This window comes from Muscardinus avellanarius, assembly GCF_963383645.1.
Source record: "Muscardinus avellanarius genome assembly, chromosome: 6".
In the NCBI taxonomy this organism is placed as follows: domain Eukaryota; kingdom Metazoa; phylum Chordata; class Mammalia; order Rodentia; family Gliridae; genus Muscardinus; species Muscardinus avellanarius.
The window spans coordinates 25,022,606-25,047,992 of record NC_137791.1 but is presented as its reverse complement, the minus strand read 5'-3'; the positions used below and the strand labels follow the sequence as shown (position 1 = coordinate 25,047,992).

General features: G+C 40.8%; 2 protein-coding genes across 6 annotated transcripts in view; both read right to left on the bottom strand.

The window, feature by feature from the left end:
* The window catches only part of MND1 (meiotic nuclear divisions 1), a gene marked incomplete at both ends in the record, with an annotated part of 58,549 nt that extends 52,906 nt beyond the window's left edge, over positions 1–5,643 (bottom strand). Inside the window, 2 exons of the mRNA XM_080697156.1 lie at positions 1,858–1,923; positions 5,539–5,643. Of these exons, the coding sequence (XP_080553282.1) occupies positions 1,858–1,923; positions 5,539–5,643 (171 nt within the window). The remainder of the gene's footprint in view (positions 1–1,857; positions 1,924–5,538) is intronic.
* A 10,590-nt stretch (positions 5,644–16,233) lies between these two features.
* The window catches only part of TRIM2 (tripartite motif containing 2), a gene marked incomplete at both ends in the record, with an annotated part of 123,359 nt that continues 114,205 nt past the window's right edge, over positions 16,234–25,387 (bottom strand). For 4 of the 5 annotated variants that reach the window (XM_080696982.1, XM_080696983.1, XM_080696984.1 and 1 more), the window contains 4 exons: positions 16,234–16,386; positions 18,239–18,379; positions 19,496–19,566; positions 20,916–21,084. In XM_080696982.1, the coding sequence (XP_080553108.1) occupies positions 16,234–16,386; positions 18,239–18,379; positions 19,496–19,566; positions 20,916–21,084 (534 nt within the window). Of the gene's footprint in view, positions 16,387–18,238; positions 18,380–19,495; positions 19,567–20,903; positions 21,085–25,387 lie in introns of all 5 variants that reach the window. The other variant, XM_080696981.1, reaches the window with a different exon arrangement.

The following is a 25,387-nucleotide window of genomic DNA, read 5'->3' as shown; positions in this document are numbered from 1 at the left end:
CTTAGCAAGGCCCTCTGAAATTTAGTGAGACCCTGTTTCCAAATAAATAAAATCAATCTGGGGGTTTAGCTCAGAGATAGAATGCCTCTGGGTCAATCCCCAGCGCCACACAAAACAAAACAAACAAAACAAAAAAGCATTGGACAAAAAAAAAAGTTATAATGTGGAAAAGGAACACATGAATCCAAATCAGTGAATGAATCAGCAGAATTCCTAGCTCTGCCCAAAACTCCCTGATTATTGAACTTCTTCGAGCTACTTGTATTTGTAAATATCATAGTTTTTGGTATTTTAATGTTATTGAGGGGTTAAATTTGAATGTTTTAAAATCAGAAACAGCCAATTTTGATATTTGAGAAATTAACAATATTGTAAACAACAATGTAATTTCATTACTTTCCCCAGCTTTCAACCTGCCTGGTAGGAATTAAATATACTTTTCTTGCTCTAATACCATAAAAAAGTAGTTCAATTCAACTGAAGGAGTTTCATAATTTTCACAAACTTTATCAATTTATCTTTTTTGGGGTAATATTGAGGATTAAGCCCAAGAGCATTCAATCTCTGAGCTACTTCTCCAGCTCTTTTTATTTTGAAACAGGGTCTTGCTAAATTACTGAGCACTGGCCTCAACTCTGTGATCCTCCTGTCTTAGCCTCCCAAGTACTGGGATTACAGGCATATGTCACCATGTCTGGCTTCAATTTAACTTCTTAATGACATCATTTTTATTAATATATCCTGTTCTGAATTGCCAATGACACTCAGGAACAGTAAAGGTTACACTTAAAAGGGGAAATATTTTTAAAATTCCCAGAATATTTTGCTTATTTTATTGAGACTCTACATTATCAAAATGAAAAGGAAATTTGCCAACTTTTGCTGAAACTGTCCTCAAAACTGCCATCCTCCTGTCTCAGCCTCCCAAGTACTGGGATTACAGGTGTGCTCTAATCACACCCAGCTGAATTTTGTCAATATTCCACTTTTCCCCATCTTCTTCACATCTGTAAGTGATAAATATATAGCAGGCTGGGGCCAGTAAGTTAAAGTTTCTGCCGAGACATAACAAGTTCATATTTTTTTTAAGGTAAAAGGTCTATTTGGACTTGAACCCGCTCGTAAAGAAAGACCACTGCACAGCAACATGGTGCAGAAAGCAGCTCTGGAGCCGGATGTCTGGGTTTGACTTCTGACTCTGCCACTGAGGAGTAGAAACTTTAACCGTATTTCCTATTAGTGGCAGGAACAAACAGCAGGAGTGAATTAAGGAGGCCCTTGCGCCATCATTTATGTGTGATTGCTAAATGCAAAGCGGCAGTCATTTGGTACCCCCTCTAAAACCAGATGATCCTCCTTGCTTTGAATCCTGGTACTGTTGCTTCTGTTTTTTGAGATCCAGGACACCTCTCAAGTGTCCTCTTCTCTAAAATGAGGATGGTAACGATAGTACTTGCCTCGGAGGGCTGATGTAAGGATGAAAGTGCTCGGAACAGTGACTGGCAATTAGGTAACACAGCAAATGTGAACAACCACCATTATTATGTTCAGGCTGACAGGGGACACAATCAACTGCATGCTTCAGAAAGATCATTTCGGTGCCAGTATGTAGAATGGTTTGAATAAAAGAGAATATACCAACAATGGGATGTGTTTCCTTCATATCCCACAGACTGCAGGAACTACAAGTGTTTGCAAAATTTTATCTGTCCTCTGAGAAATTGGTCAGTTATGGCTCCAACACAAGGACAGTTAATCCTGAATTACTTAACACGAAAATACACAATACGTTAGCTGACAATACATGTAATGTGAAAATTACACAAAATACTAAAAATCTTAAAGGAAACAACTTACTGTTTCAAAAAATATTTCCATCATACGGGTTCTCTTTTCTTCTGCACTCAGCCCTTTTTTCTTCGACTAAAGCACAAAAGCAAAAAAAAGTAAATGCTATATTTTTTCAGCACTGCATTTTAAAATAATTTAGTGAAAGCCGGGCATGGTGGCACACGCTTGCAATCCCAGCATTCGGGAGGCTGAGACTGGAGGATCGCGGTTCGCGGACAGCCTCAGCTACCTAGTGAGGTACAATCCCCCAGGCTGAGCTACTGATCCCCTCATCTCCTCACACCTCTTCTTTGATCTCATTTGCTTTCATGGTTTTATTAACACTTATGCTGAGACCTCAAAACTTCACATCTATCCCTGAGCTTCAAGCTCATGTGCCTACTTGCCTGCTGGACTGACTTCAAACTCAGGTGGTGGAACCTCAACTCTTCCCTTCCTACACCTACCCCCAAGCCTGTTACTCTACATGTCAAGTCTCATTCCCACCTTGTTCCCCAGGCCAGAGGCCTGGCGGTCATTCTAGGGCCTTCATCTCTTACTCTACTTCAGCCAGTTTGGGCACATAAGTGCTTCTTTAATCTGTCCTGCCTGTTTCACCCATACTACTACTGCTACCTCAGTTCTGGCCTTCATTGTCTGTCTCCTGCAGTATTATCTCCTGCTGCTAATCACCGTTTGTCTCACCTTCTAAGTTCACTCTCTAAGTTCACTGTGAAAAAACAAATCTGACCATGGCTCTCTTTGCTTAAAACCTTTTTGTGGATCCCAGCCATAGAAGCATCCAAGAAGCTAGGTATGGTGGCGCATGCTTGTAATCTGGCCAGTACTTGGGAGGCTGAAACTGGAGAATCCCAGGTTTGAGGACAGCCTCAGCAAGTAGTGAGACTCTCATCAACCTAGGAAGAGCCTTTTTCAAAATAAAATTGGGCTGGGAGTGTAGCTGCTCGGAGATAGAATGCATCTGGATTCATTCTCCAGTACCTCCCAAAAAAGTATCCAGAAACTTCTAATATGGCATGGGAGGCCTTCTATCACCTGACCCCATTTGTTACTTCAAGTTTTACCATAATAATATGGAGAGCTAAGCCATTTGACTTAAAACACCAAAGCTAATTATAATTTTCCATGGGAAGCATGTTCTCATTTCAGAGTCTTTAAAAAAAAAAAAAAAGTTCCTCTACCTACAACACCTTTCCTTTGGTCTACTCAAAACTTCCTAAGGTCTCCCAAGGTATTTTCTCCCCAGGAGAATTTCCAAGCTCACAGGCTAACCATGTGACACTTTCATCAAATAATTTACTATATTGGAGAAATGTGTTTACTTATCTCTCCGGGCAGTCTGAAAAACTTCAGAACATTAACTGCCTTTGCCTTCACAAGACTTTGCAAGCCAGGTTATATGGAACAGATGTAAAAGCCAGACTTAAATTTTAGGTCCATGCACCTAAAGCCCCTGACTCTAAAATTTGAGGCTCCACAGGTTCCCGAACTGTATAAAACTCATGCACAGTGAATTAATACCAGGAAATTCCATGATAGCCATCTATTGACTCACTGGCAGAGAGAAATCTCAGATAGGCAAGCTCCAAGAATTCATGTAGACCTGGTTCACAAAACCTAGTTCACTAAATCTATGGCTGAAGGACTGCTTCATCAGTGTCCCTTCACACTGGCCTCTTGCTGAGGTTGGCCTTGAACTTGCAATCCTCCATTTTCAGCTTTCTAAGTACTGGATCATAGGCCTGCACTATCATGCCCAATGTCAAGAGCTTTTAAAAAATATTGCTCCCAGAAACAGCCTGTAGAACCGAATCCAAGTCTCTGGGATGGGCCCTGGGCATGCATACCTAAAAATCCTCTCCAGCCTGGCATGGTGGTGCACGCTTGTCATTACAGCACTTGGGAGGCTGAGATTGTGCAGGTTCGAAGCCAGCCTCAGCTACTTAGCGAGGCTCTCAGCAACTTAGTGAGACCCTGTTTCCAAATAAAATAGAAAATAGGTCTGGGAGTGTAGCCCAGGGGTTCTATCTCCAGTACCATAAAAAAAAATAATAATAATAAAAATCCTCTCCAGGTGCTTTAACTGTGCTCCAGGGTTGAGAACCTTATTTTTCTTAGCTCAGAATCAAGAGACTGTCAGGGGCTCTTTTGGGGCAGTGAAAATCTTGTCAAGACTCTAGTCTTTGGCAGCACCTGGAGAAATAGATCCCAAAGTTACTGTAGGAAAGGTCCCTGACAGTCGGAGTTATGAACACCTGGAAAGCCCCTTGTAGCGCCTAACAACCTGCACCCCAGAGGTGGGCAAGAGAGAGAATCTAGTATCCTGGGGTGCAGTTTTTGGAAAGTTCCCAATATTCAACAACAAAAATTATTCAAGAAATGTGCATTTCCACTGTTTTCGGGTGGAATTATTGGTGTCTTTTATTATTAACCACAGTAGAAGAGTATCATGACCAGAATTAAAATAACTGACAATCTATATTGAGAAGCTGATTAAAATAAAACTAGTAAGGACTTGTTTAATACTTAGGAGAGGAAAAATCTACTGACAGTATATATGCATTCAAAGTAGTAAGGAGACTCAGAACTTGGACAAAGGAATATGATGTTTCCTGGCTGACCAAAGTATTGTAAACACCTGAAAAACCTTCTCCAATTAGGATTTATAAAATTCCTACTATCAGCCCTGTTGGTCCTTTACAATACATTTTTGAAAAATTAAAAAGCAGATGCTGCCTGCTTCCCTCAGGGCTGTACTTTTCCAATTCAAAAAATATTCTTGGACTTGAAATGTTTAAGCAACAAATCAACCAAATCAAAAGCTATTAAACTAAATCAAAACCCTCCCCCCTCATGCCATATTGGCATGGGGCTGTTAACTACTTTCTGTATTTCTATCTTTTTAATAAACTTCTCTAAATCTTCAGCCAAAAAAAAAAAAAAAAAAGCTATTAATTCACAACCAAGAAACGGGACAAGTGTTATCTTTGACCAACATAACACTAACCTTATTTCTGGATCACGTATAAAAAATAGCAAGTACCTATCTCTAAAAAGCTTGGTTTCATATTTCTCCATTATCAGAAGCATCTGAAATGAGTTAGGAGCACATGAAATCCTGTGGCATTAGGTGATTCACCGTGTGAGGTGAGATTAGGTAAAAGGACCGAGGCGATGCATCTGTGAGGCGCAGTTCTCAATAGTCAGCTATATTAGCCCAGCAACCCTACAAAGAGAAATTTGATAACACAAAGCACCCACAACAGATTTGTTTAAGCCTGGTCCTGTGGTTTCTTGGATCATTTTATGTCCAGGTGCCTGGGTTGTTAGTTTAACCACAAAGAAGCCGTTATCAGTTTATAATTACAGCTGGGCAAGTATCTTCAAATAAACACCGTGCAACTAGATCCTGGTCCATCCTTCGCTGGGCAAAATAACGGCCACTTAACTAAATTAAGATATTAAAATCTTAGCTCCACTTCAGGAGGCACATTCTCGGCTAACACAAACAGAAAAAAAAAAGTCAGGAAACTTTGAAGGCTTAGAAAACGGAAGCCATTACGTTCACAAAGAGAAAAGTGAGGGCGTTCACAAAGAGAAAAGGGAGACAGACCCTCGGCCGCGGTGGAGACCCTGGCCCGCGGCGGGGACCCCCGGGCGGGCCGGGGCGTGCTCCGCTCTCCTCACCCCGACCCCGGGCGCCTCGGGCTGCGCCTGGCGGGGCGCGGGGCGGGCGGCTTCCCGGCCACGTTCCACGCCCGCAGCAGCGCCCGCGGCCTCGGCGCTTACCATGGTGCGGCCGGGGGCTTCCGGAGGCCGAGCCGCGCGCGGGCTTGATTTTGGCGCCAACCACGGCGAAGGAGCAGCGGAGGGGACGCGGTGCGGGAGGCAGCGCCCTCTGGTGGTTCAGCCGGGCGGGCGGAGGGGCGTGGCCTAGCGTGGGGCGTGGCCCGGTGCGGGCGTGGGCTGGCCTGGCGGCGGGGCCTAATATGGAGGGCGTGGCCTGATATGGAGGGCGTGGCCTGATATGGAGGGCGTGGTCCCGTGCGGAGGGCGGGGCCTGGGGAGGGCTTGGTTTCTCGCTGATGGCGGCTGGCAGCTGATTCAACTTTCGTATTGAATGTGACTCTCTTTCTCTTTCTTTCTCCTTCCTTTCCTTTTCTCTTCTTATAGAAGTTTTGAGCCCTCGCTTTTACATACATTTTCTTCTCGCTGTAGCAATCTGACCGAAATAATTGCCAGGCACCGAGAGACTGGCCATGCTTGTAATTCCAGTTTCTGGGGAGGCTGAAGAAGGAGGATCTTAAATTCTAGATCAGCTTGGCTAAAATTAAAAATAAAAGGCCAGGATATAGCTCAGTGGCAGAGCACACTTGAGTTCAATCCTAGTACTGCCAAGAAAAAAGAAAAGAAGAAAAAAAGCAAGAAAAATTAAAAACCTAGCGGGGCATAGGTGGTGTACATTTGTGATCCCAGTACCTGGGAGGCTGATACAAGAAGATCTCAAGATCACAAGTTCAAGATCTGTCTCAGAAATTTAGTGAAACTATCAGCAGCCTAGCAAGATCCAGTTTCAAAACAAAACATAAAACTCCAAAAATAAAAAAGGGCTGGTAGGGAGGTAGAATGAATGCCCCTGGGTTCGATCCCCAGTAGCACAGAATAAACGTATGCTTGTTTTCTCTTTTCTCTTAGGCCTTTTTTTTATTTTTTATTTTTATTTTTTGCAGTAAGGGGAATAGAACTCAGGGGCATTCTACCTCCGAGCTACATCCGGCCCTATTTTTTATTCTTTATTTTGAAGCAGGGTCTCACTGAGTTGCAAAGGGCCTCACTAACTAGCTGAGGCTGTCCTTGAACCGTGATCCTCCTGTCAGCTTCCCAAATGCTGGGATTAAAAGCGTGCACCACCACCCCTGGCCTCTCTTAGGATTTTAGAAAAATAAAAACAAACAATGAATTTAAAATCAAAAGGATAAAAAATATGATGCCTGATAATAGCTAATAGCTAATGCAAATTCAGAGCAAAAGCCTGGGTCCTCTCCTCTGAAAAGTGCTTAAATTTTTCACTAAGACTTCAATTATTTTGAAACTACTATAGCATTTTGAACCATTTTATAGTATAACACTTTCATTAAAGGCGTAAGAATCTAAAATAAAATCTAAAACAACATAGTCCTTGTTGCTTCTTATGGAAGATGAGGAAAGCGTATATTGAATTGCACAGAGTTCCATTAATTCTCTTTTTTCCTAGAGTGCATTATACAATTGATGGTACAGGAGATAATTTTAAAATATAAAAGTGACCAATTAATAAACTTCAATATGTATTAGGAAAATATAATTAGCACTTCTTAACCGTATATTTCCCATGCAATAGTCATGATACCCTAAAATAGGTACTATGTTGTGTGAGAGAAGAGGGAAAAAGTGAGATATAAGAAAAACATTAAGTAATTGCACAGGTGATAGTCTCAACAAATGGTGGTAATATTTGTCTTGCCTTCTGCTCAGAGACTGCCATTTTTTAGAGTAACCAAAGACATTTATTGAACAAATTGGTGTCTAACAAAACATTAATTTCCTTCCTTTTCTACTTTAAGCAATGCTTGTGAACATGAGCCAGTTCTTGGAGTTTCTATTCAGTGCTTTCACACTGGCAACTGGACCCTTGTCCTGGGCTCTGCACTGAAGGGCCGCTTTCTCCCTATCCCAGCCACAACTCCCTCCACCTGTCACAAGCAAGGAGTCTATGGGTCCAACAACATGGGCCCACTTGTACCACCACCTACCTCCTTGACCAGGGCCTAGGGAATCTTGAATCCCTGCCTGACTTATTTTGAGTTCCCCCAAATCATAGCTTGAGACAAAGATGTGCTGGTCATTTCCTTGAGAAGCAATCTAAGGAAGAAAAGCAAGCAAGGGAGGAATAGCCAGAGGGTGGGAAATTGCTCAAAGTGTATTTATCAAGGTTCTTGATGAATAAAGAAAGCGTACAAATATCAATGCTATTATGTCATTTGGAGACCTCATTCTCATGAGGGTGATGTAAAAATGGATTTCTGGTGGACAAAAAATAACTTAGATGGTTTACGGTACAATGACATGTGACCCTCAGTCAACTAACAGGCACATAATATATCTCTGGGTATTAAAATTTCATGAAATGGGAATAAGGGTGCAATTAAGAAAAAATGTCTAAAAAGGCTCCGTACAAGAGTGATGATGGGAAAAGTTTGGCGTATATAATTTATCATCCCAACTGGGACACTTCTTAGAATGAAAGGACTGTTGTTCATGCTTATGCTGGAACAATAAGCATAAAGCACACTTATCTCCATTAATTATGTGATAACTTGGAACTTCCATCATACCTTATTAATACTTCTCTGTGACTCTTACCTTCATTTGTTCTGTGTTGTAATTACACTTAATCATTATTTTTTAGCACTGCTGGGGATTGAGTCGGCATGCTAAAAATGAATTCATGAACGCTAGGCAAGTGCTAGTGAGCTATACCCCAGCCAAATACTCTTTCTATCTGGAATGGAAACCCCTTAAGAGCAGGTACAGTAACTCTGAAACCCTGCCTCATCTCTCATTACTGCTTCTTGAGATTTCCGTGGTCTTATCATATTGAACAGTTGGTCTTCTGTGAACAACTCTGTTTCCCTGAGTGCGGGGCAAGTTGCAGAGTATGGCTCCCAGTGCCTCGAGACTCTACATTCTCCCAGCAAGTATCCCCATGATCAAGGGAGTGTGAAATTAAATAGCAAATAAAAAACACTATGATCTATAGAGATCCTACAGAAGAAAGGAAAAGCCTTTGCCATGTTTCATGAGTAAGACACACCACATTTTCATTTCACACTCGGCCCCACAAATTATGTAGCTGGCACTATTTATACTCATTTATTTGTCTCATCTCCGTAGAGCAAGTTTCCGTGAGCACTAGGACTTGCTTTTGTTTTTCTTTCTGGTGCTGGTTATTGAACCCAGGGCCATATGCATACTAGACAAGTGCTCTACTAAGCTATATCATATCCCAGGCAGAGACCGACTCTTTCTTTCTTTCTTTCTTTCTTTCTTTCTTTCTTTCTTTCTTTCTTTCTTTCTTTCTTTCTTTCTCTCTTTCTCTCTTTCTTTCTTTCTTTCTTCCCCTTTCTTCTTTTTTTGTGTGTATCTGCTCTAGAAAGGGATGTATCTGACTTTATGTGAACACAATTGTGCTTCCAATGGGCAAGCTGAGATATGCTGAACTAAAAGAAATGAGTCAAGTGGCTTACAGAGGGCCCTCCCTCCCCGAGTCTGCTGAAAATCTCCAAAGGATTCATGATGGTGATGGTACCTGTTTGGGGGAGGGGAGGGAGAGAGAAAGAAGAAGAAGAAGAAGAAGAAGAAGAAGAAGAAGAAGAAGAAGGAGGAGGAGGAGGAGGAGGAGGAGGAGGAGGAGGAGGAGGAGGAAGAGGAGGAGGAGGAGGAGGAGGAGGAGGAGGAGGAGGAGAGCTAGAATTCAATATTAATATTCACAGTTGGTAGTGAATGGTGTTATGTTTGATCTTTTTCTATTGTTTCATAATCCTTCTATGACTTAGTTTTTTAAATTATTATTAAATTTTGCAGTATTGGGAATTGAACCCCAGGGGCATACTACCTCTGAACTATACCCTCAGCCCTATTTTTTTTTTTATTCTTTATTTTGAAACAGTATTTCACTAAGTTGTGGAGGGCCTCACTAAGTAGCTAAGGCTGGCTGTGAACCTGAGATGTTCCTGTCTCAGCCTCCCAAGTACTGGGATTACCACACCAGCCTTGACTTAGGTTATTTTTTAACCCTCAAGAAAAAGAAATCCCAGCCGGGCATGGTGGTGCACGCTTGTAATCACAGCATTTGGGAGGCTGAGACCAGAGGATCGTGGTTTGCAGACAGCCTCAGCTACTTAGTGAGGCCCTCCGCAACTTAGTGAGACCCTGTTTCAAAATAAAAAATAAAAAAATAGGGCAGAGGGTGTAGCTCAGAAGTCAAATGCCCCTGAGTTCCATTCCCAAATCTGAAAAAAAAAGGAAAAAGAAAAGAAAAAGAAATCCTTCACAATTCACAAAGGATTCTTAAATTCAATCTCAATTTAAGATGAATTATAGTGTTCAGTTCATTCCATCACAGCAAAATATAAAATCAGAGGCTTAAGGAGTAATTTGAAAGTCTGTAGCTATCTTAGGGGGAAATGTGTATTTAAACATGTAAACGTACAAAACAAGCTAATGATTTGCTTACCATGAACAAAGGTAAGATTTCTTTATAGGAGGACAAAAGAAGAAAGAGCACCAACTCTATACACCACCCATAATTGTTTAATCGATACTGGCATATAGATTACGGGGCTTTAAAATGCCAAGTTTATAGTCTGACATGGTGGCTCATGCGTGTAATCCAGTACTTGGGAAGCTGAGACAGGAGGGTCAAAGGTTCAAGGGTAGCCTCAGCAATTTAGAGAGACACTATTTCAAAATATAAAAATAAAAGAGCTAGGGGTATAGCTTGGAGGTAGAATGCCCCTAGGTTCAATCAATCCTGAGTACCAAAAAAGAATAAAAAAAAGACAACTTTGACATTATGAATAAAGATTATACTTAAGAAATGTTTTCTTGAATTTTGAGAAAATCCATGGAAACTAACTTCTTTGAAAAGACATGATATATAATATATACATATACATATATATGATAAATATATCTACATATATTTATCATCAGACTCCTCCAGAGTCTGAATCCTCAGGGAACTGTCTAGATGTATTCTCTAAATGGTTTAAGTAATGTTTGAAATGAGTGACCAGTTGCTTGAAATAATATAGAAATTTCTATTGTAATGAACTGTGTAATTAAATTCTAGACCTTAAAGGTAATGTTTATAGTGAGATCCCTCTCAAGTCCTTTCTAGAAATGTGTCTGCCATTGACTGCCAGAAGGAATCTATCTTGCGATTCTTTAAGGATTATGAGGATAGTGATTTGGATCTATTTTTAACTCTCTAATGATACATCCTGTACATATGTGTTGGGATTTCCCAAATTCCTATTTGAGGTATGTCCTGAATGCTAACAGATGATTAGTAACATAGCAATTTTATTAAGCTTTCCCCCTCTAATATAAGCGGTTTGGTTGAGATACGGTTATCTTCTGTATATTCTAGAACGTTCCTCTATTCCCCTTCACTCAGGAAAACAACCTGTTAAATAAACAAACATACACCCTGAAAATGGAGAAAACAAGCTTTATTATAATGATTTGCGATTTTGTGCATGGTAAAGAGATAAACATGAGTCTTGTTTCTCCCGTTTCAAGACAGAATTAATTTAAAGTTTTATTGTAGACTAAAGCATCCAAAATACTGTGGTACGTATGTAACTACGAACATACAAACACTTTGATGCACAGCGTCCATTCTTTTTCTTTAAATAGGCAGTCAGCAATTTGATTCATAAAAGAACAAATGAGAATATATCAGTATCAATGTCAGAGAGCGCAAGACTTAAGTGTTCTATACATAAAACATATGAAACAGCTCGATAAAGATGGAATGTACAAAATCTAAAAAGAAAATGAAGGAAGCCAGAAACCTTCATATCCACACATAGGATTGGAAGGCCATAGAATTGAGAATGAAATAAAGGATTCTATTAGAATACAGTCCGTTGGGCCGGGGATGCAGCTCAGTGGTAGAGTGCTTGCCTAGCTTGTGTGAAGCCCTGGGTTCAATCCCCAGCACTGCAAAACAAAACAAAACAAAAAACCCAACAATAAAAAAGGAAAACACTCTTAATGACAGAACATTCCCGTGTCATAAAACAAAAGCATTGAGTTGAATTTAAGGCCGTGTTGCTGTCAAAAGTTAATGGAAGTGCTGTACATTCATTGGAACAACACAGCCGATTTATTAATCTAGTCTAGAATATTAATTAATAGCTTTCATACATTCTCCACAAACAGATCACACAATCACTGCCACACGACTCATCTTTAGAAAGTTTTTAAGATTAACATCATGATTTGTAGCTTACTGTCATTTAAAACAAAACAAAACTTATTTATACCAAACAGATCTTTATAATGGGCACTTAGTTTCCTTTATGGCAATACTAGATTCCTAGTTATCAAAAATATTAAAATAATTGTAAAGTTTAAAACCCTGCAACATTTACAGAAAGCAACAGTATTAGGACTTTCAGTTTTAAGCAAAATTAGATAAAGGTCTGCATCAAATAACTTCGATTTCACCCTACCTGGAAATGCCTTGTTCTTAAAGTATTCAACTAAAAACATTCCTCTCTTTTCAGAAGCTGGTGAACAGAGAGGATGAAGTAGAGTCCAAGTGTACAAAAAGGTTTTTTCCACTTGGAGGACTCTGCAGGTTACCTGCGGTTGATTTGCTAGTTCCTCCAGATTACTCAGTAGGGATACCAAGGCATTGATGTCAACCCCTCGTATGAGGCTCTATGGATACTAATGTACTGCTATTCCAGTTAATTCCACATTAGGACATACCCTGTATACTTAGTAGTGGAAGCAAATGTGCAACAGTTGCATGGATCTGGAGTATTTATTTGCCTTAAATCTAGTCAGAAAGTAAATTAAGGAAACTTGGGGACTTGGTTAGTTACGGGGACTAAATTTTCATCAAAATACTACACACCATTTTTTAAAATGGCAAACTGTCATAAAGGCTTTTTCTTTACGTGTTTCTGGATGGCCAAGTAACTCCCTACTTCCCCGTGTCCAGCAGGGGGGGTCTGTGTTGGGAGAAGATGCATTATCACTGACCTTTGAATTCTGACTGGCAGTGTTTTGCCATAAGTGCCCAGGGGAAATTTGAGAACCTTGTCAGTGCTACGTATCATGACTATGACAAGTCCTATACACTTGACTAAGAGAAATCAAACAGTAACGGTAGCCCAGAAAAAAAAAGCCACTCATTTTAAGATCCTTCTCAGTTGACCAGAAACTATTTTCCATAGAATGTGACAAGATTTCATTTAAATCTTGTCTATTTGTATCTTATCAGCAGCACTCCCCTCCCCAGTATGCTTACCAAGAAATACAGTAAATGCACATATATATCCAGGTATGAAATGTTATCTATACCTTCATATAAATGATTATATATTTTGGGAGGGAAAAACAGTATGTTTCCTGGAGTTCCCATAGCACATTTTAGTTACTGGATAGCAAAACAGGTCCAAGTCAAACTATCTATACTTTCTTTCCAGTTGGTGCCAATATTGACATGAGGAAAAAATTAAGCTTTGTGCCGTCTGCTATTGAGATATTTAGTCTGATATGATGGATGGTTAGTTTTACGTTAATTTCTAAGTTGACAGGTATTGGTTTTAAAATTAACAGTCCAGAGCTGGGGGGTGTCGCTCAGTAGAAGAGCACTTGCCTAGTATGCCCAAGGCCCTGGATTCCATCCCCGGCACTACAAAACAAAAAGAAAAAAAGCCCAGTAGTTGCCGGGCATGGTGGCGCACGCTTGTAATCCCAGCATTTGGGAGGCTGAGACAGGAAGACTGAGGTTTTAGGACAGCCTCAGCTACTTAGTGAGGCCCTTTGCAATTCAGTGAGACCCTGCTTCAAAATAAAGAATAAAAAAATAGGGCTGGGGTGTCGCTCAGAGGTAGAATGTCCCTGGGTTCCATCCGCCATGTTGCAAAAAAGAAAAAAAAGAAAAAGAAAAAAAAAATCCAACCAACAAACAACAACAACAACAACAAAAAAACCCAAACCAAAAAACCCAGTAGTCTATGACAGAATCTAAATAGCAATTCATTTTCAGTTGTGAAAATAAAATTAATTTAACCAATTCTTAAATAGTTCAGGAACTGCCGGGTGTGGTGGCGCACGCTTGTAATCCCCGCGTTTGGGAGGCTGAGACAGGAGGATCGCACAGGTTCAAAGCCAGCTTCAGCTACTTAGTGAGGCTCTCAGCAACTTAGTGAGACCCTGTTTCCAAATAAAGTATAAAATAGGTCTGGGAGTATAGCCCGGAGGTAGAAAGCCTCTGGGTTCCACCCCCAGTGCACCAAAAAAAAAAAAAAAAATAGTTTAGGGACTGTCAAGAGTCCAGACTATCCTTTAGGCAGAATATTAGTAAATGGCAAAACAAACCCTCCCACACACAGAATATAAGGTCTACAGGGACAGGAATTTTTGTGTTTTATCACTCTATTCCCAGTGCTTAGAAGAGTGCCTGACACTTGTTAGGCACTCCCTAAATAGGAATTGGAACACTTGGGCTGCAGGTGTAGCTCAGCAGTAGATTATATTTTCAAGACCCTGGGTTCAACCCTCAGCACCAAGAAAAAAAATTAAAGATTAAAAAAATAAAACTCTAAGGACTAATAATGTCACTGCCATTAAGAAGCAATGTCTTAGTTTAGCATTCTAGAAATGTTATTGAATTTCATAATTTTGTCATAGACTGGCGTGAATATCTTTAAAACTCTACCTAACTAAAAAAAAAAAAATACTAAATCTGAATATCACTCTTTCTGAAAAAACTTTCAGAGTTTATTTGGGTATAATAAATTTGTTAGACAATTGCAATAGCTGTAATTTCCCATCTAAATTTTAAAAAGTCTTATATAGAGAATGACTGACCTTTAAATTAAGAAGCAATAAACATCACGTTCATATAATACGTATGGGAAGTGTTTTCTTATAGTACAGTTCTAAGGTGCTCTCAATGAAAAAGATCCCAAGTCATTCCCGAAACGTCTAACATGACATCCTATTTGGTAGAACTGAGTAGAAAATTAAACAGTGGAAATAGACTGCATCTGATTTTACAGTATCAATAGCAGATGAACCATTAACTAAGCTGTTCTTCACATTTCTCAAAATGCACTTATACTTAATTTAAATGAAATGTAATGCGAGTTCAACTTTTTCTTTGACCTATTTTTTTTCCCTCCTTTTTCTTCTTTTGAAAGCACAGAAGGCCATATTCTCACTAAACGTTGGCCGCCACCATCATTCCTGGAAAATGGCAAAAATTTAACCTGCGTTAGGGCTTGCTCCATGAGGACGGCTTTGCTTTGCATTGGTAAAGGAATGTGCTGAAGAATGTCTGGGCGATGCTTCTGTCTTTCAGAGTGCTGCCTATTTCAATACACCAAAGATTCAGCTATAGATATAGATATATATATATGTATGTATGTATATATTATACATTCTATCTTACCCTAATCATGTATACATAGTCCCTTAACGCCTCTACTATTCATTAAACAATGATAAATAACCATAACATGCCCTTACCTGTAATGCTCTCGAGATAAAAGAACTTTGGTAACACTTGCTCTCTAAGGGGAAATCATTAACCAATCCGCATGCCTTTGGCTGACACCATCAGTCCTCCAAAGGGCTACTTATGGCTCTCTGTCCTAGGATACTGGTGTCCTACTACATGTGCTGACAGTTTGCAGGAGGTAAAGCTTTCGCTTTCACAAAGTGGAAGAGGAAAGACGTGTGAAGACATGGCACATAAAAAAAAAAAAGTGACCCTTTCTTGGTGACATTCCAGTACATGAATCTGGAGCAAATGGGACTGTTCTTTGAGCAAGAGGCAGCCTTACTTTTGAAACATGATTTTCAAAACATCAGGAATTTCCGGTTTCCCTGAAAATGGGCCTTCTTTTCTGATACGAGGTGAGCAGGAAAGAGAAGGTGAAAAGAACACACAGGATCTTTGATCAAACCCAGAAAGGTTAGATCGTTTGCATTGATTCTCAAGTGCTCGACCTAAGAGGCCTGCGAATCAGAACGGGGAGGATTTTGCAAGACAGCCTCAATTTTCCCTCAAGTAGAGGTTGACACCCACCCTCCACCTCCCCCCAAAAAAGTGTCACAAGAGTATACCCACTGGAAAAGTGAGGTTAGAGGATTCCCCAGGCCTCATTTCCCTAGGTTAAATAAAGTATATAATGACAACAGATTTTCTTTTTTTGGAAGCCCTGCACAAAGGCTACCATTCACAGGATTAACAAATATCTTTACGCTGTTTTTTGTTTAACATTTGTTTGATTTGCAAAATTAGTTTAACTACACAAATCCCTGTCCTATAAGCCATAGTTCACAGGTGTAAAACTTCGCAGTTTTTTATAGATTCAGTAGAAGACATTTTTTTTTTAAACCCTAATGGTGGATTCTGGAAATTGGATAAGCAGTTTTTAAGGAAATTGTTACATTCAGAAATAATCTTGGAAAGTTCACCAAAGGTTCCTTCTAGCATGAAAAGTCTAGTCATAATCTGGTCCCGTGTTGAGAGATCTATTCCAGTTCATAGTGCAAGACCTTTGTAAGGGGGTGCCCGGCTGGCCACCGTTATTGTAAGTATCGGTAGACTTTGAAACAGTGATTTCCAGAGTCTGCAACCACAACATGGCCGTCTGAAGTCAGGGCCAGGCCTTGGGGGCCGTAAAGCGGGTCAGCAGAGGTGTTGATGTAGGACAAAAACGAGCCACTCCCATCAAAAACCTGCAAAAACATAAAGTCAGAACATTATAGAGGAAGTGACAGTAACCTGCTGAAATATAAGTCAGAAATATGAGTCTGAAAAGCCCTGATGCGAATATGTTTTTAACACAAAACCTCCAAGGTTTATCCAGGCCACTGCCATCTCTGCAATCCTTCTTTCTGCTTACGCTTACCTTGCTTTTTCTCCTCTCCCACTTCATGCTCTGAGTCACCCACACGGAGCACGGATGGCTCACGGATGTCCTTGGCTAGGAGATCTCAGTGAAACCCCTATGGTGGCCGCAAGGATCTGGTGGGAATGGCACTGGATAGTGCTTGGAAAATGAGTGAAAACTGCTTTTCATGCTGAGCTTTTCCTCGCTTTTCTGTCTAGCCTTCCACCTCCCTGTCATGCCCAACCTTACGGGAGGAAAATCAGCAACCAGACCACAGAAGAATGATCCTGAGTCACAAAATGCAATGACAAAAAGCGAGGTTTCTTTTCTTTTCTTTTTTTGTGGTACCGGGGATGGACCTAGGGGCAGTCTACCTCCAAGCGACACCCCCAGCCCTATTTTTTATTGTTTGTTTTGAAACAGGGTCTCACTGAGTTGCAAAAGGCCCCACTAAGTAGCTGAGGCTGTCTGCCAACCAAGATCCTCCCCTCTCAACCTCCCAAATGCTGGGATCTCAAGTGTGAGCTACCACGCCCGGCTGAGATTTCTTTTTTCTCAAAAGGGTAAATGTGAAAAGTTCATGGTTCAACACAGACATTTGGATATGCAATGGTCTTCTTTTGATTTATAAACATCTGTGAGGATGAAATCAAAAGAACAAACACAGGCCCTTCCACTTCTCCTTTACAAGGGCCTAACAGGATTCCTTCGACCGTTTAGTTGACCCACGTGGTGTTAGTAAAGGCAAGGTAACTAGGAGATGCTCTGAAGGCCACATCTCAAACAGCTTAGTAGTGTGGTCCTATAGACCTGCTCATAAACTTAGTGCCCAGCCTAGCTTTGGGCTTCTGTAGCATATTAGATCCTTTATATAGTTCTCATGAGACACAGAATGTCTTTTTTAATCTCCATGTCCACTGGGACAATTAATCAAGGTAAGTATATTGGAGAAATAAAAACACTTTGTTACATTTATGGTCTCAATGTTGTTTCTGAGAAGTAGATACCTATATTAGATTCAAACTGGTGACCATTACTGTCCTCATAAAGATGTCAAAAAGCTACTGGACTTAGCCGGGCGTGGTGGCGCACGCTTGTAATCCCCGCGCTTGGGAGGTGGAGACAGGAGGATCGTTCAGGTTCGAAGCCAGCGCTGGCTTAAGAGACCCTGTTTCCAAATAAAAATATAAAAAATAGGTCTGGGAGTGTAGCCCGGAGGTGGAAGGGCTTCCAGGAACCCCAGTACTACACACACAAAAAGCTACTGGACTTACCAGTGCAATCTGGCTATCCATTTGTAGACAGTTGGGTCTGAATCTTTACTTCTTACCATGCACAGGAATCAACTCGAGATGGATCAAAGACTTAGAAATTAGATCAGAGACTGTGAAGTCACTAGAGGAGGGCATACGATCAACGCTCCAACATATAGGCACAGGCAGTAACTTTCCCAACAAGACCTCCAAAGCACAGGAGACTAAAGCAATAATTAACAAATGGGATGGCATCAAACTAAAAAGTTTCTTCTCATCAAAGGAAACCACCAAAAACCTAAAGAGGAAGCCTACAGAATGGGAGAAGATCTTTACCAGCCATCACTCTGATAGAGGACTAATATCCAGAATATACACAGAGCTCAATTCTTCACTTTTAACAATACCAATCCTCTACTCCTGTGCATTCACATTTTAACGTACCTGGATCCTGCTGTTTCCCCAGTCGGCCACAATGATGTTTCCATTTGAATCCACTGCCACACCAGTGGGTGCATTAAACTGCCCGTTTCCTTCTCCATTGGAGCCAAACTTCAACATGAATTCACCTTCTTGATTAAACACCTGTAGAAAAGAATTTTAAATTGTTTTAAGTTAAAATACTTGACCAACATTATGGATTTAAAAGATAGCTCTCTGAGCAGGTTTAATCCTAAAATCCTCTAATAGATCTACAAACAAGTAGGTCCCACATCACTTGTGGGTCTTGTTATTATATAAACCTGATTTAGCATTTGTTAAGTCACTCCTCTCCCCACCCCCCGCTTACCACTGATTTATGTGAAAAACTTACTATTAATTATAAAACGCTATACAAATCCAAGGTAGTATGTGTAGGTAGAACTGTAATTTTCAGTAACATTATATTATTCTTTCTGCCTTAAAATAAAGAGCTAAATTTCAAGTATGAACATTTTCTTTTTTCTTTTTCTTTTTTCTTTTCTTTTTTCTTTGTGGGTCTGGGGATGAAACCCAGGGGCATTTGACCTCCGAGCTACACCCCCTGCCCTATGTTTTATTCTTTATTTTGAAACTGGGTCTCACTGAGTTGCAGAGGGCCTCACTAAGTAGTAGCTGAGGCTGTCCATGAATCGCAATCCTCCGGTCCCAGCCTCCTGAATGCTGGGATTACAAGTGTGTGCCTCCACGCCCAGCTAAATACTTGCTTTTTAAAACTTAATTTTCATGTCATCTTTTTTTTTTTATACCAGTTTCCTTTGTTTCTCTCTCTCTCTCTCTCTTTCTCTCTCTCTCTCTCTCTCTTTTGGTGGGTGTGGGGATGGAACCCAGAGGCATTCAACCTCCGAGCTACACCCCCTGCCCAATTTTTAATTCTTTATTTTGAAACGGGTCTCACTGAGTTGCAGAGGGCCTCACTAAGTAGCTGAGGCTGTCCACGAACCACGGTCCTCCAGGCTCAGCCTACCAAATGCTGGGATTACAAGTGTGCGCCACCTCGCCCGGCTTTTAGTAAGAAGCTTACTGCCACTATATTTTGTTCCGTTCTCTGACTAGCCAATGTCTATACATTCATATTAAAACATGCATTTTTATGCAGAAGCGAAACCTATCTTCTTTAAGTCCTATATGTCTATGCAAATATTACATGTTATTTTCTCCCACACTAATTTCTTCATAAAAACAGTTAAAAGTTAACAATAACTGATTTGCTAATAGTACCTTGACGGAATGATTATGGAAATCTGTAACAATAATCTCATTATTGCTATTTACAGCTGCAAAATGGGGACCTGCAATAAAGATGGAAAAAACACAGTGATGACTACAATAATAACAACAATTGCAACATAGCAGCTACTTAACAAAAACACGCTTAATGTATTAACTTAGTTATTTAAGAAATAGCAAATAATCAGGGACCCGGTCCTTGGAAGATCATTGGGCCAAAACTTGGGCTCCAGGCACCTCGGCCCCTGTGATCCTCTACTCTGACTTCTCCCAAGTCGAGCTGAGCTCCCGCAGCCGTAGTAGGCGGGGGAGCAGTAAGCATCATTGGTATTCCCACAGCACCATCTGAAAGTCACCTGCTGCTTCTCTGAGTAAGTGGTCCTCGTTTTGAGGATCCTCAGCAACTAACTGAGAAAAGGCTGGCCACTCTTAGCATTGGGAAAGAGACTCCAGTATGTAATGCTTTCCCCCTAAAAATTGAGCAGAAAACCCGTACTTGATCATTTTGGGTGACATTCAGAACCTGGCAGAGCAAAGAACTGGAGACACAGCATAAAGAAAGACTATGCAAATTAATGTTGAATGCCCCAAGCATCCCTCCGGAAAGAAAACTAATGGACTGTGCTCAGCTTCTTTCTTGCAGATGTGAAAAAATGAAGTTCGGGATTGCAAAGTGAAACGCCCAAAAGGGAAATTAAAGACTGCCTTCCCTGCAGAATACCAGCAGATGTCCTCAGCTCCTGTTCTCATAATCACCTAGAAAGGTGAAATAAGTCCCCACCCAGAGATTCTTTTGAAATAAAACTATGGCAATGGGAAACAGGAGTAATTCCACTGCTCCTCAAACACTTTTATTTTAAAAATATTTCACTTTAAGCCCGGCGTGGTGGCGCATGCTTGTGATTCTCGCGTTTGGGAGGCTGAGACAGGAGGATTGCACAGGTTCGAAGCCAGCCTCAGCTACTTAGTGAGGCTCTCAGCAACTTAGTGAGACCCTATTTCCAAATAAAATATAAAATAGGACTAGGGAGTATAGCCCACAAGTAGAAAAGCTCATAGGTTCCACCCCCAGTATCACACACACACACACACACACACACACACACACACACTAATAAGAAAATAAAAAATAAAAAATTTAACTTGACATGTATACTTTAATAGAAATATTCAAAGATTTAGGATTCTGTGTTGGAAACTGCCACCCATAAAAACCACACGCGAACTGCAGTTCAATTTACTGCTAGTGAAGTCGCAGAAGCATCTAGCCAGGCTTTTCATCATATTCCATCCCCAGCACCTCTCCCACAGCAGCAGACACCCTGGAGTGTGGTGTCTTCAACATGCTCCGACAGCATGCAAAGTGAGAAGAAGCATCAAAAGGGGGTTCACATATTACCATCGAGTGTACCTGCAAACTGCCTGTCCCCATTTCCTCGGCTACCAAACCTGGTGACTATTTTCCCGTTTGGCTGGAAGATAAACACGCAGCAGGCTTTGTTGTCCACCACGATGATGTGCCCGTTGCGATCCACAGAGACTCCTTTGGGCCCCATCAGCTTTCCTGATCCGATTTTTGTCTGTGAGAACGAGTAGAGAAATTGCGCACGGATGTCAGAGTTGAAAACACAGCACAACACGCCAAGCTAGACACTTGTGTTAGTGACCATCTACTTGCGCATTCAAGCAGATTGCACGGGAATTTATCTATCCCAATGTCGTCTGTCCCCCAAACTGTCTTTGTCACATCTACTACCTTTTACTAGTGTCTATAGGAAAACTTTATTTATTTTGCAGTGCTGGAGATTAAGCCCATCGGCTCTCTACCACCGAGCTACACCCCAGCCTGCCCGCCTGCCAGCTTGCCTGCCTTCCCTCCTTCCTTATTTATCTGTTTATCTATTTATTTATTTATTTATTTTGAGACAGTGTCTCACTAAGTCACCCAAGCCGGCTTCCAACCTCCCATCTTCTTGTTTCAGGCTCCCATATGCTGGGATTTCAAGAGTGCACCACCATGCCTGGCCATGCATTACTTTTTAAATTGAAAATTAAAAGCTTCCAAATTATATTTTCTACTTTAGAGTTTTTAAATTTTCTCTTTTCTACTGGATAGAAATAAAGTGTGAGCCACGTATATATTTTTAAAAATTTGCTAGTAGAGGGAAAGATGCTTTTTTTTCCCACAGCAGGGATTCAGACTTAATATGATACTTTATTCTTTTTTGATACTAGGAATTGAATCCAGGGGTACTCTACTTCTGCGCTATCCCCCTAGCCCTTATGCCTGCGGATTCTTTATTCTTTAAGGTTTATAAATGACTGAGACACAATTACTCTGAAAGGAAACAATGTTGGTTTTCTTGGCAAGAGAGTACTGGTGTACCTCTGATTCTGATTCTGCTATCAAGCCCAAAGATCAAAAAGGCTCTAACATAAGGGCACAGAAAGAAACAGCAGCCGCTTTTTCATGTCTGAATGGAAGGCATGTCAACGGGATCAAAAGGAGAGCTGGCACTCTGGTTATTAACATTATTACCACCTAATGTTAGGAAGGCTGGGAGTTAGAATGACTCAAACACATACTACCAAATGGATAATTATCTAGAATGAAAACAGAAAATAAAGGATTGCTTGCCTTTTACCATGTAATGACAGCCAGGGCAGATTACAAAAACAACTTAAATGTTGAACCAAAGCGTCCTTTCCTTCCACCCCCGCCCTGCCTCCTCGTTCAGCTGCACTGGACTCTCCCCAGGGAGAGGAAAACATTGTGCTGGCCCACGTCCCCATCATAGAATAGTGAGCAAAACGATCTCAGAGCCTGGCTTTGAAACAGTTAAGTGAGAGCATTTCACTGAACAAATACGTCCTCAAATTGAAAAGGAAAGAGATGAGATGCTTTAGAATATGGCGGCCAGAGGGGCCACTCCTGTATTTGTTCTGTAATGTTCTGACCATGAAATATTCCTAGGTGGGCTGGAAGATACAAGTCAGGAGGGAAGACTGAAAGGAAAAAGGTTTAAAAAGGTAAAGAGGAAAGAAAACTGGGCCAGGAAATTGGTAAATAAAAGGGGAGATAAGTCATTGCACTCCTGAATTAGGAATAAATACAAAGAATCCGCGTTTGTGTAAAAGCTAAGTCTTTCATCTATTTAATTTTGCTGAGTCCCACCAATGAAGAAACATAAGAATCTCTTGGTGTGTATTTGCAGGCTTCACATTTGGATGAACATTGTTTAGAGCACAAAAGTGTTTTTACATGCTATCCTTTTACCATTTTGGTTCTGATCAATACCTATCATAAAAAAGGGTAGTGTTAAAATGATACCCTATCATCCCCCAAACCCTCTAGGTGCAAGAGTGTTCTTTAGTGTGTATTCCAGTGGTTACCAATAGTATTCCAACTCCAAGATTCTATCTCTTTCAAGAAGAGTGCCTGTAGCCGGGCGTGGTGGCGCACGCTTGTAATCCCCGCGCTTGGGAGGCGGAGACAGGAGGATCGCGCAGGTTCGAAGCCAGCCATGCTGGCGTAAGAGACCCTGTTTCAAAAATATAAAATAGGTCTGGGAGTGTAGCCCGGAGGAAGGAGGGCTTCCAGGAACCCCAGTACCACCAAAAAAAAAAAAAAAAAAAAAAAAAAGAAGAGTGCCTGTTACAGGTAGGCTGCAACCTGCACAATGCTTAATTAAGGAAACACTTCTTTGACATCAGACTCCTGCCTCAATATGTAAAGCTTATTTCAGTATTATCTCCTGAATGTATAGATAAGTAGACTGCGATTTTTCCAGAGTCTAAAACAAAAACTGGGTTGCCTCCAAACGAGGTGACTGTTTTTGAGAGGTTGCTGAATAGCTGTCAATGTATTTAGAGTCGTCATTATTTGTAGGGTTGTCACCTTTGGGTATGTCTTAGCACAAATATGACCATAAAAACACAAAAGAAAAGTAAGTGGAGGAAGCTACAGACACAAAAATGTAAGAGATCTTTTTCCTTTCTCTCTCTTTTCATTTTCTTTGTGTATAGGGAATTAAATCCAGGGGCATCCTATCTCTGAGTTCTATTTTACTTTACATTTTGCAATAGGGTCTCACTAATTTGCTGAGGACCATTCTAAGTTGCTGAGCCTGTCCTTGAACCTGTGATCGTCTTGTCTCAGCCTCCCAAGGTCTAGCATACAGCATCATAGGTACGCACCACCCTGCCCAGCTAAGAAATCTTTCTGCGTATATGATCGTTATATTGAACCACCAAGTTTCTAGTGGAACAAAAAAACTGAAGAGCCTTTGAAAAGCAGTATGATGGAATTTCAAGTGAAAAGTGGGATAGTATTTGGGAAACTGAGGCTGAAGGATGACAGGTTCGAGGCCAGCCTCAGCAATTTAGTGGGATCCTGTTTCAAAATAAAAAATAAAAAGGGATGGAGGTATAGCTCTGAGGTAGAATGGCCTTGGGTTCAATCTCCAACACCAAAATAAAGAAAATAATAAAAAATTAAAAAAATTTAAATGACAGCTTTTTATTTTTCAAAATGGAGAATATGCTCCCCCACACAAAAGAAAAGCTCTAATGTTAAAATTATGTAAGCAACTCATCTCATGAGTCACAAGGTGACCATAACAATTCAAAGACTTAAGTAGGTATACATCCCTGGGACCAGAGACTACTGAGTGAGCTCCAAGTCCTCTACAGGATGCCAGAACAGGTTATGTAAAGCAGCATATCCAACCTCTAGACAAAAGTGATGCCCACTAGGTGCCTACATGAGGTCGCAAAGCCAATGCATAGCTGGTCCAACTTCATTTTCAAACAGGGATATGAAAGGTACAGAAGGGAACATTTCTTAGATCAGTCTCTCAAGTACTGGGATTATAGGTATGTGTCACTAAGCCCAGCTAAATTGCTTGTTTGTTTTACCCAAATTTTAAATATGAGGCTATTGAGGCTCAAGGAAGTTACACAATTTGCTTCTGAAAGCCACAGAGCTGGGATTCCAATGGGTTTATTGGTTTGAGGTAAAACTCATGCTGTCCACTGAAACAGATGTCTCTACAAGGCTGGAAAGGGGGAATTGAGGAGGCATAATACATTTGGCCTTTGAAAAGTTCATTGATGAGCCAGGCGTGGTGGCCCACACTTGTAATCCCAGTACTTGGGAGGCCGAGACAAGAGGATCACAGGTTCGAAGCCAGCCTCAGTATCTTAGCGAGGGCCTCAGCAACTTAGTGAGACCCTGTTTCCAAATAAAAAATAAAATCAGACTTGGGGTATAACTTGGAGGAAGAATGCCTTTGGGTTTAAACCCTGGTACCAAGAAAAGAAAAGATCATTGATGAAGATCTTATGATCTTGTAAAAACAATTTAAAACTGGGCAATTTTTAATTCTTTGACATCTTAGAAGAGAGATTTGTGGTATCACCACTGGCCCTCTTTGGTGACTTGCTGAAGAAATAGAAGTTATGGCTTGGATCCTAAATGTCCCCCAAAGCCATGTGTTAAAAGTTCAGTTGGGGGATATATACACAATGGAATTTTACTCAGCCATAAAGAAGAACGAAATATGTCATTTAGAGAGAAATGGATGGAACTGGATAACATTATGCTAAGTGAGATTAGTCAATCACAAAAAGAAAGAAATCGAATGCTCTTCCTAATATGCAGAAACTAGGGAGAAAAATGGTCATAGGAGGAACTCTAGACAAAGAAGGAGAAACCATAGATAAGCAAATAAGGCGACCTAACTGAGGGTTATGGGAGAGGAAGAGGAAATTCTCTAATGTACCCAATGTACATTCACAAACACATCAAAGTCAATCACTAAGCCAAACATGAGAAGGAGGAAGGGTGGAGGGATTGGAGTGGAATTGGGGAAGGGCTAAATG